Genomic DNA, 18,888 nt, shown 5'->3' on the forward strand with positions numbered 1-18,888 from the left:
AGTAAAAGTATGAATCTCTAATATAGAATGCCAAATCTCTAGAAAAGAAGGGTGAATCTGTAGTATACAAGATTGAATCTTAAGTATAGAAGGTCGAGTTCCTAGCAATGAAGGATGAATCTCTAGTATAGAAGGTGGAATCCTTAGCAAAGAATGTTGAATATCTTGTTGTCCCTAATATAGAAGTTCAATCTCTAGTATAGAAGGTTGAATCCCTATCCCTAATCTCTTGTATAGAAGGCTGAGTCTCTAATATAGAAGGTGAATCTCTAGTATAGAAGCATAAATCACACGTAGCACTAAGGTGGCTTGAGACATCTAGAATCTCAAGGGCCTCAGTGGTACAATTGGCAGTGCGTCTCAGTACTAATGAGGAGGTTGCGGGTTCAAGTCCCGCCTGGAGCCCGGTGATTTTTTTCGCTTCGTGGATCAGTTGGATACCAACAGTCGTCGTTTCTTTCGAATGTCGTCCCTAAAGTAAAAATAAATCCTTAGTGTATGAGGCTGGCTCCCGAGTATGAAGGATGAATCTCCAGTATAGAAGGATAAATTCCTAGTAAAGAAGGTTGAGTCTCTAGTATAGAGTAATGAATCTCTAGCAAAGAAGATCGAGTTCCTAGTAAAGAAGGTTGAATCTCTAGTATAGAAGGATGAGTTTCTAGTATAGAAAGATGAGTTTCTAGTATAGAAGGATGAATCCCTAGTAAAGAATGATGAATCTCTAATATAGAAGGTTGAATCTCTAGTATAGATGGCCAAGTTCCTAGCAAAGACGGGTGAATCTCTAGTAAAGAAGGTTGAATCTCTAGCCAAGAATGGTTGTATGGAAGTCTGAGTCCCTAGTAAATAAGAATGAATCTGTAGTAAAGAGTAATGAATCCCTAGCAAAGAAGGTCGAGTTCCTAGTAAAGAAGGTTGAATCTTTAGTATAGAAGGATGAGTTTCACGAATAGAAGGATGAATCCCTAGTAAAGAATGATGAATCTCTAGTATAGATGGCCAAGTTCCTAGCAAAGACAGGTGAATCTCTAGTAAAGAAGGTTGAATCCCTAGCCAAGAATGGTTGTACAGAAGTCTGAGTCCCTAGTAACTAAGAATGAATCTCTAGTATAGAAGAATGAATTTCTAGTATAGAAGAATGAATCTCTAGTATAGCAGGTTGAATCCGTAGTAAAGAACGTCGAATTCCTAACAAAGAAATTTGAATCTCTAGTATAGAAGGTCGAGTTCCTAGCAAAGAAGGGTGAATACATGGTCGAATCCCTAGCAAAGAATGCTAAATCTCAGTATAGAAATTTGAATCTTTAGTACAGAAGGCTGAACTCTTAGTATAGAAGAATAAATATTTTGTATAGAAAGAAAAATCTTAAGTTCAGAAAGTAGATACCTAAAAAATAGAATCCCTAGTATAAAATGAAGAGCCTGCAATGGATATTCTTGAAAAAGATGTAAATCAGATTTCACAATGATGTCCATCAAAAAACAAGCACCTTCCCCCTAACAAATCGTTCCGTGGAAAACTGTAAACCCCCCCGAACCGTCATCACCAGCACCAAGTTGGAATGTGTTTCTCAACAATGCGGAACCTCTCTCTTGGGAAAAGTCGAAATTTGTCCTTGTCTCTGCGCGATGATGGCGGCCGCGCTCGATGAGAAAACAAAGACTCTTCTCGAAGAACCCTTCTTTTTTCCTCGACCACAACCAAAATCACATGGGAAGATAAGACGACGGCGGAGGTCCTTATGTTGCCGTCATCATTGCGGGGGAGGTTGAAGGGGGATACACACTTATGGTTTGCCCTTTTGAACGACTTGGCTGCAAGCTGCTGGAACGAGTTGAGTTCTCAAATTGTTGTTTGCCCGGGATGTTTGTGTATTTTTCGCGACGACGACGTCGGGCGCATAGTTTTCCTCTACTCACGGTTTATTGTAGTTGCGGAGGGTGGTAGTTTTTCTTGCCAGCTGCCCCCTTTTGCTCCGGAGAGTCAATAATGTGTCGTTTGCGCTGGAGCAGCGAAGGGCAAATAAAAATTGATTTTTGTCTGTTTGTTTTGCTGCAGGATGCTCATTTCTGGGGAGAAGCAGCTTTTGGAGACATTTTTGTAACGATGTTGATTTTGAAATCGGAAGATTGCTGATATTGCAATAAAAGTATCATCGATGAGCGCACTTGATTGATTTCAGAGAATGACATTTGTTTAGACAGTAATCAAGCGTGACTTGGCGATTTGTCGACTTGCTTATTAAAAAAAAAGGCTTCGAATTGTCATCTAAAGTAAAAATGAGAATTTGAAGAAGCTTTTGAGTTTTTAAACTCAACATCTAGCAAACTTAAACCAACAAAAAAGATTTTAATTGTATGGAAATTGTCCACGATGCGGGGGTGGAGATTTCTAAAAAAGTGTCCACGTGGTTTGTGGATGGTCCTAACATCGCAAAAAACAGTACTGAAATAGTAGTTTATGCAACAAGCTGAAAAACGAAGATTTTTTCAGCACGAGTCGTGTATTTATCCAACAAGGTTTAACAAGTTGCTGAAAAGTTCCACTTTTCAGCATTCATTTCAGTGCTAAAAAGCAGAACTTTTCAGCATTTGTTTTGAGAAGCGTTTCTATTCGTTTCTGTTATTTTTGGTATAGAAAAGTCGTCTTTCAAGAATGACCGGAAAAGTAAATAGTTTCAAGACGGAATTCCAAAAAGTACTTTTTGCCATATCGTAGTATAATTACTGAGCAATTTTCCACCAAAACCGGAAACGAATTTTATATACATAATTTAAATTGACTCAAACTTTGTGGGGCTCTCCCCTACGACCAAAAAAGCCATTTAGTGTCATTGGTTCACCAAAACACAATTTGTGAAGCTGTCCATACAAAAATGGTACTTAAATATTCGAAAGTCTGTAACTTTATAGAGAATTTTCTGATTGGGAAAGTTTTAGTTAATAGGCACACGTTTTTTTGCCGATATTTAAATATTGCCTTTTGTTTACAAAAAAACAATTTCCCAAAATCTATATGTTTTCAATTCCGATTTTTTGTATGATTTAGGGACAAAAAACCGCATTTTTGTGAGCCATAGGGAAGTATGGACAAAAATGTTGCCACCTGTGAACTTCCGGTGGCCAATGAAAGAGCCGCCCGACGCGGGGAACACCGAACTTACCGGTTTGCTGGTTGGATGAAGAGTGACGAGCTGAGTTCAGCTGTCAACCGATCAAGTGTCAATGTCGACACAGAACCTTATGTCGACTCAGTTCAATATATTTCAGTGACGGGGACTTTCATGCAAGTTGTACCCTGCACATCCTCCCTCTACTCAAAAAAAAAGGAAATGCAATCTACAAAACAACAGTTATTTTAACCCAATTTCCCTCCAAATTCTCTCAAAGTGTATTTCTAGGGGGTGTACAGAGTCAAAGTTTTTACCATTCGTTAACATATTGACGCCGATATCAATATATTGGTCAATACTTTAACGAAAATTTGAGTAGTCATTCCCACCGTTTACTTTTCAACCTTGAGTTGACAGATGGTAAACAATAACAGTATGATTTTGGCGGATAAAAGTAAATTGAAACCCCAAGGTGTAGGCGATCGGAACATAGATTTTATAACGGTTCCGGCATGTTCCGGCTTCAGTTCGACCATCTCTCAATCACGGATGAGCGAACTCTTCCTCTTGCAGCGCTGAAAATCAGGAATGCTCTGTTTTGACCGGTGTGTCCAGTACTGCCGAACGAGAGGTCGAGTTTAGGTTTAGATTTCTCCATCTTGGTAGATGACTGAGCGACCGGGAAGAAATGCTTTCCGGAGGACTTGACAGTCCGATGAGATGGTGGACTATGAGCCGACATGGCAACGGCGTCTGAAAGCACAAGAGGAAGATATTTCTGAAAGAGCCGGTTCCGAAGCATCCCTCTTCAAATCCCACAGACCAGCTGACGGCGGATGCTAACGAAGATACTGCAAGCGGTCACCAGATAAAGAACCGCGATCATATCCGAAGTATGGTTCTTCTCTTTGCGTATCTTCCCGCAGGAGAGATGACATCAGAGACGGGGTGTGGAAAGAAACGGGGGCCAAAGTAGGCGAACAAGGTGGAGATCGGTTCTAGGATGAACGGAGCTTCCGCTAGCCATCGCTCGGTGAAGCTTTGCGATGTTGATGCAAGAAGTAATTTTTTCGGGACATAAGCGGGGTGGCGATCGGTTCAATAAGTATTCTGGATTAGTCACCAGATGGCAGACTAAAGATTGCAATCGCCTCCTCCGGGAAAATCGTTCCTCCGAGGGGATTGACTAATAGAAGAATATTGTTGATTAAGCCATAAGAATTTTCTTTAACAAACGGAAGAGGAAGATCTGATGAGTGCCGTCATGACGAGCCATCGCGTCATTACAACCGCCAGAACTATTTCCGTGCAGGTACCGAGGCCGGCTATCAAGGTGGCGATTGGTCTTACAGTGGTCCCCTTCCGGCCTAGATGACCGCGGTGGCTTGGAATACGGAGGTCTTCAGAACATCCCGAAGAGTAGAGCAGTGGTTTCGACCAGGCAATGTACAATTGCCAAAGCCAACTGGATGCAGTTGAAACCTGGCAATGCGTTGTGAGCTCAGCAAGTGCATCGGAGTGCAATTAAAATGAGATCCGTGTGTGTGTGTGTGTGTGTGTGTGTGTGTGTGTGTGTGTGTGTGTGTGTGTGTGTGTGTGTGTGTGTGTGTGTGTGTGTAAATATCGCATTCAATTTATTTTTCAACACTCAACCATCATCATTAACATTATCGAGTCACTAGTCGGTTTATCTACCGATTTCTCTTCCGACACCGTAGATTAACTCTCGGAATTCTTCAGCGATTCAGGCCATCTCGAATAATTCAACCTAAAAATACAAGAAACTTTGAAAACTCATCCAAAAATTAATTTCAAACAACTCACCTCCGGATAGCACAATAACGTAGATGTCGTTTTTCATCGCCTTTTTCTCGCTAGCGGAACTAACGATGATGGCGAGGATGATGGTGAAACTCAAAACGGTAGTTGCGGCCGCAGGACCGTTATCAGCCGTAATCGCTGCCAACACCCGGCTTGAAGGTTGCCGATTCCTAGGAGTTTTGGTACCCTTGCACGACGTCGCGAATTTCAGATTTTTTGTTTTGGTTTGATTTCATCTGACATTTCAACATATCAAGGTTCCTAGATTATGATGGGATTTCGTCAATATATTAACGAAACGTCGATGCGTTGACCAAGTATCATAATCTATTTTAATTTGTTTATAGTATACTAACCTATCTGACCAGCCCCTAGGGCCCCCCCTTCAACAGTGCAGAGTACAAGGCTTACTGCGCCCAGAGGGGTATCAAACCGATATTTTCTACTCCGTTATTCCCCCAGCAAAACGGCTTGGCCGAGAGTCAGATGAAAGTTGTCAACAGGGGCATGATAAGTGCATCAATCAATGGAACCGGATACGCTGAGGAACTACAGAAGGCCGTCGACGCTCACAACGCAGCCTATCACAGTGTAACTAAACTGCCACCGGAAGAGGTTTTCTCAGGCCGGAAAATTAGGCGCAGACTCCCTTTGGTTGAATTTGAAAAGGTTGACATCGACGAGGATTTGCTGGACGAGAGGGATCGCACGGCTAAGCTCCAGGGAAAGGCTCGAGAGGACAGGCGCAGAAGTGCGCGCGAATGTCGCGTAAAACCCGGTGACACCGTCATTGTTGAGCGGCAAACCCGCAGCAAGGGCGATCCTCGGTTTGCAGCGACGAAATATACAGTTATACAGGAGCAGAACGGCAATCTGACGCTCAACGACGGAGAAGGCCGCGAGGTGAAACGGCACGTCTCGCAAACAAGAAAGGTGGCAGAATGGCGAAAGTCTGACTCGAATCAAGCCGGTGACAGCGCTGGAACGGATCACGCGGGACCATCAAACGCCGCACCACGGAAGACACGGGAAAGGAAGGCACCAGCGTACCTTAAGGATTACGCACTGTTGGTCCAAGCCAGCTCAGTATGAGATCATTGCTACGATCTATCCTTAAACACGGCAATACATCGGTTGAACGCACTTATACACAAGTTTTAATAATTTACATTGATATCTGGTAACTACTTTACAGCATGTTACTAGCGTACACAAACATTGGTTCGAAATTGTTCTATTTTTTTTCTTCGGAAAAAAGCCTCACTAGAAACAGCTCCTGCTAGATTATGATTGTTTGTTTGTTTTGTTTTTATTTACTTTGGAATGACAGTTTAAACACGATTCTCGCTAGGCATGCCCCCCAGTGTTAAGAAAACGGCTTGTGTTAAAGAAATATGTCGACTTGTAAATACACCTAGGGGCTGGTCAGATAGGGGAAATTCTCGTATCTTTGGCAGGTTAAGCACTCGCTCCTAACTCCATCCAATTTGCTGATTTTCACTATTTAAACAACTTATTTTGCAAAACTTTTTATAGAAACTTGCATGCTCACTTCTTATTGAGCTATTTATCACTCGAGTTCAGTTGAAAACGCTTTTAATTAGCTTTAATTGAATGTCAAAGTTCTGACCTGCCAACATTAGAGGCACGCTGGAATTAGATGCTGTTCCCCTAGGTTAGTATACTATAAACAAATTAAAATAGATTATGATACTTGGTCAACGCATCGACGTTTCGTTAATATATTGACGAAATCCCATCATAATCTAGGAACCTTGATATGTTGAAATGTCAGATGAAATCAAACCAAAACAAAAAATCTGAAATTCGCGACGTCGTGCAAGGGTACCAAAACTCCTAGGAATCGGCAACCTTCAAGCCGGGTGTTGGCAGCGATTACGGCTGATAACGGTCCTGCGGCCGCAACTACCGTTTTGAGTTTCACCATCATCCTCGCCATCATCGTTAGTTCCGCTAGCGAGAAAAAGGCGATGAAAAAACGACATCTACGTTATTGTGCTATCCGGAGGTGAGTTGTTTGAAATTAATTTTTGGATGAGTTTTCAAAGTTTCTTGTATTTTTAGGTTGAATTATTCGAGATGGCCTGAATCGCTGAAGAATTCCGAGAGTTAATCTACGGTGTCGGAAGAGAAATCGGTAGATAAACCGACTAGTGACTCGATAATGTTAATGATGATGGTTGAGTTGTTGATAAACACACACACACACACACACACACACACACACACACACACACACACACACACACACACACACACACACACACACACTCACACACGGATCTCATTTTAATTGCACTCCGATGCACTTGCTGAGCTCACAACGCATTGCCAGGTTTCAACTGCATCCAGTTGGCTTTGGCAATTGTACATTGCCTGGTCGAAACCACTGCTCTACTCTTCGGGATGTTCTGAAGACCTCCGTATTCCAAGCCACCGCGGTCATCTAGGCCGGAAGGGGACCACTGTAAGACCAATCGCCACCTTGATAGCCGGCCTCGGTACCTGCACGGAAATAGTTCTGGCGGTTGTAATGACGCGATGGCTCGTCATGACGGCACTCATCAGATCTTCCTCTTCCGTTTGTTAAAGAAAATTCTTATGGCTTAATCAACAATATTCTTCTATTAGTCAATCCCCTCGGAGGAACGATTTTCCCGGAGGAGGCGATTGCAATCTTTAGTCTGCCATCTGGTGACTAATCCAGAATACTTATTGAACCGATCGCCACCCCGCTTATGTCCCGAAAAAATTACTTCTTGCATCAACATCGCAAAGCTTCACCGAGCGATGGCTAGCGGAAGCTCCGTTCATCCTAGAACCGATCTCCACCTTGTTCGCCTACTTTGGCCCCCGTTTCTTTCCACACCCCGTCTCTGATGTCATCTCTCCTGCGGGAAGATACGCAAAGAGAAGAACCATACTTCGGATATGATCGCGGTTCTTTATCTGGTGACCGCTTGCAGTATCTTCGTTAGCATCCGCCGTCAGCTGGTCTGTGGGATTTGAAGAGGGATGCTTCGGAACCGGCTCTTTCAGAAATATCTTCCTCTTGTGCTTTCAGACGCCGTTGCCATGTCGGCTCATAGTCCACCATCTCATCGGACTGTCAAGTCCTCCGGAAAGCATTTCTTCCCGGTCGCTCAGTCATCTACCAAGATGGAGAAATCTAAACCTAAACTCGACCTCTCGTTCGGCAGTACTGGACACACCGGTCAAAACAGAGCATTCCTGATTTTCAGCGCTGCAAGAGGAAGAGTTCGCTCATCCGTGATTGAGAGATGGTCGAACTGAAGCCGGAACATGCCGGAACCGTTATAAAATCTATGTTCCGATCGCCTACACCTTGGGGTTTCAATTTACTTTTATCCGCCAAAATCATACTGTTATTGTTTACCATCTGTCAACTCAAGGTTGAAAAGTAAACGGTGGGAATGACTACTCAAATTTTCGTTAAAGTATTGACCAATATATTGATATCGGCGTCAATATGTTAACGAATGGTAAAAACTTTGACTCTGTACACCCCCTAGGGGGGGCCGTTGTCCGACTTGATATATTTGGGAAAGCCCTCCCGTTGAAATATGGCTTCCAGGACGTCCCTTGTCCTCTCGAGGCTGGTTGACTTCACAGGAACTGCGAATAGGTAGCGTGACCTGCAGTCCACAACTACAAGGATGTACACACCCCCAAACCTTGCGTATGGACCATTGAAGTCCACCGCGATCGCCTCCCAAACAGCCTTCGGAGCAAACGCGCGCAGCATGGGTGTTGGTTTTTCAGGCTTACCGTTAACAGCACACGTGGAGCAGGACTCCACCCACTTTTCAGCGTCAGTGGCCATTCCTGGCCACCAAACCCGCTGTCGCAGTATGCTCTTTTGTTTCTCCGTTGCCGGATGACCAGCATGAGCCACTTCCAACGCTTTCTCTTGCAGTGCTTTGGGGATAACAACACACCCGGTCTTGATCAGCATGTTGTCTCTCGTCGACAAATCGTCCTGGACCAATTGGTACTGCCGTAGGTTGCCGGGCCAATCTCCTGAATCTAGAGCGCAGAAGACTTCTTGTAGCGTTGAATCATGTGACGTGGCCGTTTTGATGTCTTCTTCGCTCAGGAACGCGACCGCATTTGCCTCCAAAGAGGCAATCTCCCAGGGGCTCGACTCGTCGTTGAATGGCATGTCCTCTCCTACGTACAAACGCGAGGGCGCGTCCGCGATGTTCTCGAATCCTCGGACGTATTCCGGCCGAATCTTGTATGGGCTTAAACGGAGTGCCCAGCCATCAGCGCGTGTTAACGCTCGCTTCGTACCCTCGCGAGTTCTGTTCAAGATAAATTCCACGCCTTTCGCATCCGTTCGGAGAATGAAATCTCTGCCAAGTAGGTAGTAGGAAAAGTTTTCCACCGCCCACACTGCGCCAAGAGCTTCACGCTGGTTCTGGGGGTACCTTCTCTCGGTGGGAGACAGGGACTTGGAGGCAAAGCTTATGATTCTTCGTGAGCCCCGAGCGTCTTCTTGTACCAACACTGCTCCCAGCGCAACCGGAGATGCGTCCGTGTACAAGATGGTTTTTTCGTCCTCGGAAAAGAACCCGAGAGTGGCACAGCTGTTCGTAATCTTGTCCTTGACCGCTTTGAAAGCAGTACTTTGTTGCGGTCCCCATGTCCAAACCTTGGAGGCTACCACGTCCCACAACGGACTTGTGATGTCGGCAAAACTCTGCACGTGCGGGCTTATGTACGAGGCCAATCCAAGGAAACTGCGCAGTTCCGACACGGTCGCTGGTTCTCGGAAGTTCTTGATGGATTTTATTTTTGTCTCTTCCACGTGGAATCCATTCTCGTCGAGTTCGTGGCCCAGGAACGTTATCCTAGTTCGATCATATTCGCATTTGTCCGTGTTAAGGGTCAGGTTGTTTTCTCTCAGGATACGAAGCACGCGGCTCACGATCTTACGAAGGTCCTCCAGGGTCTTCGCAAAGACGAGAATGTCATCAATATAGACAATCGTGTTGGGTTCGTCCTTCATAATCCGTTCCATCTCCTGCTGGAAAGCCTCCGGGGCGCAGTTCACCCCGAACAAAAGTCTGGTAAACTGGTACATCCCATCCTCGGACATGAAAGTGGTCAGCTCGCGGGACGATCTGCACAGTTCCAGATGGTAGAACGCGCTCTTTAGGTCCAGCTTGGTGAAAAACTTCGCTTTGTGTAACTTCACCTTCATCTCCTCCAGCAAAGGCAGTCGATAGTACACCCTGTTGATCGCCCGGTTTGGGGCTTTCATGTTCACCACCAGTCTGAAGTCTCCTTTACCTTTGGCGACGGCGGACATTCCGCTGATCCACCTTGGAGCGGTTGTGACCCTTTCTATGATTCCTTGGGACTCCATTTCTCGCAGCCGCTGCCTTGCAGCTTCCCGGAAAGCCGCCGGCACGTTGAAGTAAGCATTTTTGACAGGGGGAACAGATTTGTCGATACTAAACCGTACCTTGACCCCGGGCATTTTGGGGAACTCCGCCGCGACCGAGGGTTGGATGGAGTTGACTGCAGAATTCACTTGGAGAAGACCCATGTCGCTAGCAGTGGATCGGCCCAAAAGTGACCTCGCGCCTTCACACACCACGTAAAAGTTGGCGCGCACCACCGGAAGATCTATCCTGGGACCAGCTACGACCGCCTCGAAGGCGCTTTCTATCTTCATTGGCAAACGTGAGCCGTATGCCCGCAATTCTCTCTCGTCCTGATAGACCTTGGTAAACTGTACATGGCCCGCCTCAAATTCCCTTTTCAAGCGAATCCAGTCCTTTCCTCCGACCACGTTGACGTCCGCGCCGGAATCCACGAGGAACTGAATAGGGATCGATCCGCCTAGGCTACAATCCACGAGAACGTCTTGGAGAGATAGTGCGTTGATGTGCTACAAGAAAGGGATTTATGCTTCAGTTGCAGTATAAAATAACACTTTTGTGGGCAGAAATTAAGCGGTTTTTTTATTCTTCATGAAAAAAAAAGAAACAATAGGTCTATTCCCGTACTGCAGAATTCTGCAATTCTGCACAAAAATGGCAGCATAGCGTTCCCGTACTTTTCTGCAACAAAAGTAACTTTTCTCTCAGGCAGAACTTCTGCAGTGAGAGAGGTAGAAGTTGCAGTAAAATCGTTCCCGTACTTTTCTGCAAGCTCTCTCTTCTCTTTCTTGTTGAAAAGTTACTGCAATTTGGTGTGATGGATGTTGACTACACGCTTGCATAAAATTTGCAAGTTGGGTGCAATCAAGCATTTTATTATAAGTTGTAATAATAAATGATTTTGGGGTAGATTTTTTATGTCTGGTTTTATTGAAAACGATTTTTTTATGTTTACGATTTCAGGCTTAGTTCATTCATGTTGATGATAAAGCGATTTTTTTAGTGTTTTTTTTTGCCTGATAAAAACGGCTAGTACCCCAACATAACAAAATGTACTATAAAAACAAATTGTTTTAAAAACTTTTAAAAGAAACATTTCTTTTGAGTTTTATAATTTAAAATAAATATTTGTTCAGGAATAACTTTTGATCTTAAATTGATTTTGAATTCCGTATATATTTAGTAGTGTTAAAATAATAGGCAAGCTTCCCTGCACCGTGCGGTACACGCGGTTCGCTTGCACCTCGGGTTTGCTTTGCGCCTGCTTTGTTCGGTTTACACCCGTACCCGACTCACACGAACCGAGGGTATTTTGGTTCATCGTACCAGCGCACCACGACACTCTTGGTTCGCCGCGTCGGTTTTGTGTCTGGCACTCACCCATGGCATGAACCCGGTATATGAGCCAAGGTGCTTCACTCGTTACGAGCCGAGGTACGTGTCGTGGTACGCGCTGGCGGTACAAAACGGGTTCAATACCACGACACGTACCACGGCACGCTAGGTTCATGCCATGGGTGAGTGCCAGACACAAAACCGATGGGGCGAGCCGAGAGTGTCGTGGTGCGCTGGTACGGTGTACCAAGATACCAATACACAAATGGGTTCAGGCTACAGTTTGTCTAGGAAACAGTTTGGCCAATGTTTGACAGATCCAAACGCGCTGGACACCAACCGCCCTTTACGCCCAGCAAAACTGGCAGTGTTGCAAGCGCAAAACACACGTTGCCAGTGCCTATTTATTTTGCATCGGCCAGTCTGTTTCCCCTGGACAGTCTGTAGTTCAGGCACGTACCGAAGCGAGAAAACCAAACCCGCGGTGTGCGTTGGCACTGGCGCATGGGAAGCTTGATAATAGGTAAATTTAATTGGCAAATAATAAATTGTACCATTAACGGTGCTACCAATTTGTATTCTTATATGAACAAAAAAAAATTAATGTAATTTTGTCAAAACTAAAATTCTGATACTCTGAAATTCTTGAATTCTTAAATTCTTAAATTCTCAAATTATTAAATTCTTAAGTTCCTAAATTCTCAAATTCTTCGCAATCTTGAATCATAAAAAACACACATTTTATGGAGTCATATTTTAGGGTAGAAACTTAAATTTAGAGGATCTAGAGATTGGAAATTTGGACTGTATCTGTTTTATTTATGTTTGAGTTTTAAATTTTTTGAATAACAGAATTTTTTAGTTTTAATTATTTTTGAAATTATAATTTCTTTAATTTTTATTCTTATTATTTTTAACAGTTGCTTTTGAATTTTTGGTGTTCTGAACTCATAAATATTCAAACTTTAGTTTTTTTATTTATATTTTTTCAGTTTTAATTTTTTTATTTTGAATTTTTTTATTTTGAATTTTCAAAATTAAGATTCTTTTGAAATTTTAAACATTTTGAAATATTTAGTTTACAATTATTTGAATTTTTAAGCTTTGAATTTGTGATTTATTATTTTTTTATATTTTTCTGATATTATTATTTGCATTTTGAAATTCCTCAAATATCTGATTTATGTTTTTTGAAAGTTTCTCAATTTGAAATTATTAGTTTTTTTATATTTTTAATTATGGATTTCTTATTTTCCAAATCTTTGATTTAGAGTTTTTCAAAAATTTTGAGTTTTTGATTTTTTTTTTCAAATTTGTCAATTTTGCTGCGTTGTTCGTTGTTCATGTGACATCCAGTCATAATTTATTTATGTTATTATGACTAATCTTTCAAACATTCTGCAATTAAAACTTGTGTTTTTGGTCCCTTCTATATAAAACCTATGTTTGTCTTTTTTAATCATATTTATCAAATGTACCTGCCACTCTAATTTGTAAAATTGTTTACCTAATGTACAAAATTTAAGTTGTGTCTAATATTAATTTCTACCTAAGCATAATAAATTTTTAGTTACTTAATAAATAATACATCCTTGATTTTTTAAATAAAACGTTGTACTGCATAAAAAATAATATCCCCGTTATAGAGTTAAACTTCTTTCAATTACTTTTTTTGTAAACCATTTTTTAATATGTTGAGATAATTAAAAAAACTTTAATACCCAATTTGAGTAAATCCACTCAACTGTGTACAATATTGCAGAAAAAGTACTGGAACGCGCTACCCAGGCAAAAGTTTTGCGGTTTCTCTCCTTGCAGAACTTCTGCAAAAGAGAGAGATGAAGAGAGCGAACTGAAAAGTACGGGAACGTGCTGCAAAAAAGTGACTTATGCTGGCTGCAGAATTCTGCAGAAGCTGCAGAAATTCTGCAATTCTGCAAGTACGGGAATAGACCTAATAACTGAAGTTGTAAAAAATAAACTGAAACTGTTACATGTCCTTTACCTGCTCAGCGTTGGCGCCGCTCGGCTTGGATCGTCTCTGCCGGCAAGCGACCGAAAAATGGCCTATCTCGTTGCACAGAAAACACAGTTTGTCCATCGCTGGACAATCTCTGGCCCCGTGGGCAAAGCCGAGGCATCGAGAACACTTCGCACGCCGTCCTCGTCCACGGTCATCATTACGGAAACGCTTCGGGGTCGCCTCGTCAAATCGACGCGTCGCTGGTTTGGTGGTGTTTTCCGGAGTGAACTTCCTCTTGCGGTCCTCGTCTTGAGTCCATTCTCGGTTGCGGCCCCTGTTTCTAGTCCATTCGCGCCCTCGTTCGCCGGTTTGAACCTGTTCGCGGTTGCGGTCACCGTCTTGAGGCCATTCGCGGTTGCGGTTTCTTCCCCGAGACCACTCGCGGCTGCGATCCCCGCCTCGAGCAAATTCACGGTCACGCTCAGCATCTCGTGCCGAATCACGGCTACGGCCGCGGTGTTTCTCAACCGCGAAAATGCCCACTCTCTCCGGCACTTCAACTGCTTCGTACGCTTCGTCGTTTGTGGCCGCACTAACGATTTCGCTAATGCTCCGCTTGTATCGCCTAGCGTCTTTCACGATGTCCCTGTTCGCCAACCCCTTTAGGAACTGGGAACGGACGTGATAGTCCAAATTCTCCGCTGAGTAGCCGCAGAGCTTCGCCTTCTCCTTAATCCGGGCCAGAAACGAGATGGCCTTTTCAGATTTTTCCTGTTCCATCCTCGAGAAGTCATCTAGCTGTGAAGCCGGGTCCGTTAAAGCTCGCAGGTAGTCCACAATGTTGCTGGTGAAATTTTGGTAGCAGTCCGGAGAGTCTAGGGGCGGTTGGAGATCTGCCGCTTTGATGATGCCCTGCATCTCCTCGCCTACCGAGATCAGCAACAACTGCGATCGAATGATCGGATCCCTGGCATTGTTGAGATCGGCCGCCATCTCGAAGTTCCTGATGTAACGTTGCCACTGCTCGTACAACTTGTTGGCCGGGACGCCATCTGGGAACGGTTTTATATTGTCCCAGCGCACACTACGCGGGGCGGTATCTGACGAGCTGGCGACCGGTTCCGGGACGACGCAAGTGCGGACAGCGACTGAAGGATCGGCATGGACTGGCGCCATTGGAGTTGTTGCAGCAATCGGAGGTGGATTGCCGGTTCGGACAGCGGTGGGAGGATCAGCGCCGGGAGGATCAGCGGCGGGGGGGTCAGCGGGGATCGGGATCATTGGTGTGTTGGCGAAGAAATCCAGCTTCTCGTTTAGTTTTACCAGGAAATCCTCAAGCTGTTGGACTCGGTAACCGATGTTCTTCGGCTTCGCCCCTCCACCGCGTTTGGGCTTCGTGGCGTCCTCATCGCAGCTTCCGCTTGAGTACCCTGAGTGTTCTTCGTCGGATGCGCCGCGGCTCGGTGCGTAAGAATCGAAAACCTCCAAGTCGTCCCCGGAGTCGACATCGCCCTCACGGTCCTCCACGCCAGCACCAGCATCTGCATCACTAGCGAACTCGTGTTCGCTGCCTTCGCGGCCGATTTCACCGCTGTTGTTCCCGCGGTTGACACCGTCGTCGTCGCACGGAGGCGGGGCTCGTACATATCTCCCGATGCTTTCCATCGTTTCGCCTTTCTGCTATTTCTTCTGAAACAAAAAATGGGACTTTGGTAAGCTCGGATTCTCGAGGGATTTTGCAGAGTGGGTCCCCTCGTTTTGTTCAGTCAACATGGACATCTCGCCCCGTACAAATATCTCCCATTACTACAAATCTAGCAGACGAAACTTATTCGTAGAGACTTTCTCTCTCAAAATATTCTTGCGGACATCCTCTCTCGCCTTGACCGTGCGGACATCCCATCTCGCCTCCGCAGTGCGGATAACAATAATCTCGTGTAGGCTTTCCATTCCCATTTGATCATGCGGACATCCCATCTCGCTTTATTCGTGCAGGCTTGCTTCATCTCACTTCCGCCGTGCGGTATCAATCTTTCTTTAGTCAAGTAGGCGTTTTGTCTTGTTTTGATCGTGCGGACATCCCATCTCGCTTCCGCCGCGCGGATTCCTCCCGAACTAGGTCGTGCATGTTTCGTTTCATCTCGAATTGATCGTGCGGACATCCCATCTCGCTTCCGCCGCGCGGATTCCTCCCGAACTAGGGCATGTTTTGTTTCATCTTGAATTGATCGTGCGGACATCCCATCTCGCTTCCGCCGCGCGGATTCCTCCCGAACTAGGGCATGTTTTGTTTCATCTTGAATTGATCGTGCGGACATCCCATCTCGCTTCCGCCGCGCGGATTCTTCCCGAACTAGGTCGTGCAAGTTTCGTTTCATCTCGAATTGAACGTGCGGACATCCCATCTCGCTTCCGCCGTGCGGATTCCTCCTGAACTAGTTCGTGCGTGTTTCGTTTCATCTCGAATTGATCGTGCGGACATCCCATCTCGCTTCCGCCGCGCGGATTCCTCCCAAACTAGGTCGGGCATGTTTCGTTTCATCTCGAATTGATCGTGCGGACATCCCATCTCGCTTCCGCCGCGCGGATTCCTCCTGAATTAGTTCGTGCGTGTTTCGTTTCATCTCGAATTGATCGTGCGGACATCCCATCTCGCTTCCGCCGCGCGGATTCCTCCTGAACTAGTTCGTGCGTGTTTCGTTTCATCTCGAATTGATCGAGCGGACATCCCATCTCGCTTCCGCTTTGCGGATACCCCTTCCTTAAACCCTGCAGAAAACAGTTCATAGCAAGAACCGTCTCTCTCTGAAAAAGTCGCGGCTCATTTCTCTGGGGAAAAAGCGGCTCTTGTGGCCGGTAGTTAGCGATATGAACCTTTACACACAAATAACGTGTGCGCGTGGCTACGGGCTCTTCCGTCTTGACCAAGGAACCGCCGATGCGGCCAAGAATCTGCGACGATGAGAAGCACATCATAATCTGAGCACGCACTGGTCAAGAATTTGTTTGCGGAAGCCGTTGATGAGTTGGACGATGAGGAAAAGGATTGTTGACATGAGGTGCTTTCCGGAAGACGTTCCGGCCCAACCACATGCTTCTGACTCGTTATCAACGCGCGGAGCGTTGGGCGAAAAAATAGAACATTTCCAACACCTTGAGGACGTGTTAGACTATCACATACAAAACAGTGATTGTTCAAAAGAAAATATCCAAAAGTCACACCCGTAAATTGTTCACAGTGGAAAGAAAAAATTGCGCACCACTCAGAACAAGATGGCGGTCGAAAGACAAAAGAAAACTCACGCCGCACAAACCCACCACAATTCCTCAAATCTAGGCACTTTCTGAGTACGCTCAGGCGACTCTTTCATTAGGTCGGAAATCGGCCAGGTCACCTCTTTTTCTTCATTTGCCACGAGGCAACATCCGGCAGGATCGCCAATGTGAACTTCCGGTGGCCAATGAAAGAGCCGCCCGACGCGGGGAACACCGAACTTACCGGTTTGCTGGTTGGATGAAGAGTGACGAGCTGAGTTCAGCTGTCAACCGATCAAGTGTCAATGTCGACACAGAACCTTATGTCGACTCAGTTCAATATATTTCAGTGACGGGGACTTTCATGCAAGTTGTACCCTGCACACCACCGAGTTATGATTTTATGAAGATCGCAGAATTAAGTGGAAAACGGATGTCTTCAGAAGAGTTGTTTCAAATGGAAAGGGGCAACTTTTGGTTTGGTTGAAAATTAGGGTGGTTCACTATTTGAGGTGATTTTGAAAATCTAACTTTTCAGGAATATTTTTGGGATTCTTTTTGTATTCTAAAAAGTTGTAGAACTTGCCAATCCAAGCAACTTTGTCGAAGACACTGAAATTTTATCTCGTAATCTACGCCTTCTACGACCAAATTAATAGAAAGCATCTAAGCAAACCTTCAAAAATCAGTTTTTTGAACGTGGCAATTCAGGGTTAAGTTTTAGAGAAAAGTGATATTGGAGGCACTTTTAGAGCTCTAAAAAACAAACATTTTTGTTTTTTGATAAGTCAATTAAGACTGAAGGGTCAAAAGTTACAGCCATTTTAATGTAAAAAAGATGCAAATTTAAAACTTAAATATCTCGAAAAGGCGCAAGTCAAATTTTAAGCACCATATTGCATTTGAAAGAGGAGATACAAACACTGAAAAAATCTCCGGGGTGTTTTTCTTTAAACTCGAGACATCTTTATTTGAAAAAGGCTAATTTTCAAGGGAAAACATTATGGGACCACCCTAACGAATTTCAAAAATTGTCCAAATATATGTTTTTCCATGTAATTTTGCCCGCTGAATCTGAATTTGCCCTCAGAATTGACCCAAAGTGTCGCAAAATCGATTTTTGGTCATATTTTGTGTTCAAGCGATAATTTCACATAAAAACCCCTTTCTAGAAGACAAAAAAAATCCCAAAAATATACCTGAAAAGTTAGATTTTCAAAATCACCCTATTAGTGAACCACCCTAATTTTCAACAAAACCAAAAGTTGTATCTTTCCATTTGCAACAACTCTTCTGAAGACACCAAAGCTCCAAAATTTCACAATTTTTCGGAAAATCCGTTTTCCACTTAACTGTGCAATGTGTTTTTTTGAAAAAGGTGTTTTTTTTTGTTGAACAAATGAATAGTCCTGAAAAAAAATCACTTTTTTCGATTTTTTTAAATTTTTCCCATGATTGTCCATTTCTACAAAAAAATCGAAAAGTTTAGATAATTTAAAAAAAAAATACTTAAGAGACATAGAAGACTGGACTTCTGGTTGTAATACAGCGAATAAAAGATAAAGAAACAAGTACATTGAAGTTTTTTTATGTTTCATCCAAATTTTCTCACATTTTCTAATGTCAATATCTCAGAAACCAATGTCCCAATTTTCAAAGTAAAAAAAATAAACATTTGTGTAATTTTGTGATCCATTGGAAAACATATTTTGAAAATTTTGGATTCAAGACATTTTTGATAAATGTTTGTTGAATCAGTTTTGAGTGACAAAATGTGATTGAAAAAATATTCTCAATGTTTGAACCTAAACCTGAAAGTAATTTAATTCTTATGGTTTTTGTCAGTGTACAACAAACAAGTCAATTATAAAAAATATGATTAAGATGATAAAATTGTAAATGGGACAAAACTGTGCATGTGTAAAGATTTATTTATGTTTTTAGAAAATGGAAGAATTTCAATTAAAAA

The 18,888-nt window shown here is 43.7% G+C and overlaps 2 protein-coding genes across 12 annotated transcripts in view; one reads left to right on the forward strand and one right to left on the reverse strand.

Annotated features, from left to right (window-relative positions):
- The window catches only part of LOC6033422 (cell wall protein RBR3), a 623,466-nt gene that overhangs the window by 465,592 nt on the left and 138,986 nt on the right, over positions 1 to 18,888 (forward strand). The window lies entirely within an intron of this gene.
- On the reverse strand, positions 10,803 to 14,158 carry LOC6040144. Its single transcript, XM_038250171.1, has 2 exons — positions 13,707 to 14,158; positions 10,803 to 10,875 (listed from the first exon to the last, which is right to left on the reverse strand). The coding sequence occupies exon 1, from the start codon at positions 14,150 to 14,152 to the stop codon at positions 13,769 to 13,771; it is 384 nt and encodes a 127-aa protein (XP_038106099.1). The 5' UTR covers positions 14,153 to 14,158; the 3' UTR covers positions 10,803 to 10,875; positions 13,707 to 13,768.

Source organism: Culex quinquefasciatus, chromosome 2 (assembly GCF_015732765.1).
Source record: "Culex quinquefasciatus strain JHB chromosome 2, VPISU_Cqui_1.0_pri_paternal, whole genome shotgun sequence".
NCBI classification, from domain to species: domain Eukaryota; kingdom Metazoa; phylum Arthropoda; class Insecta; order Diptera; family Culicidae; genus Culex; species Culex quinquefasciatus.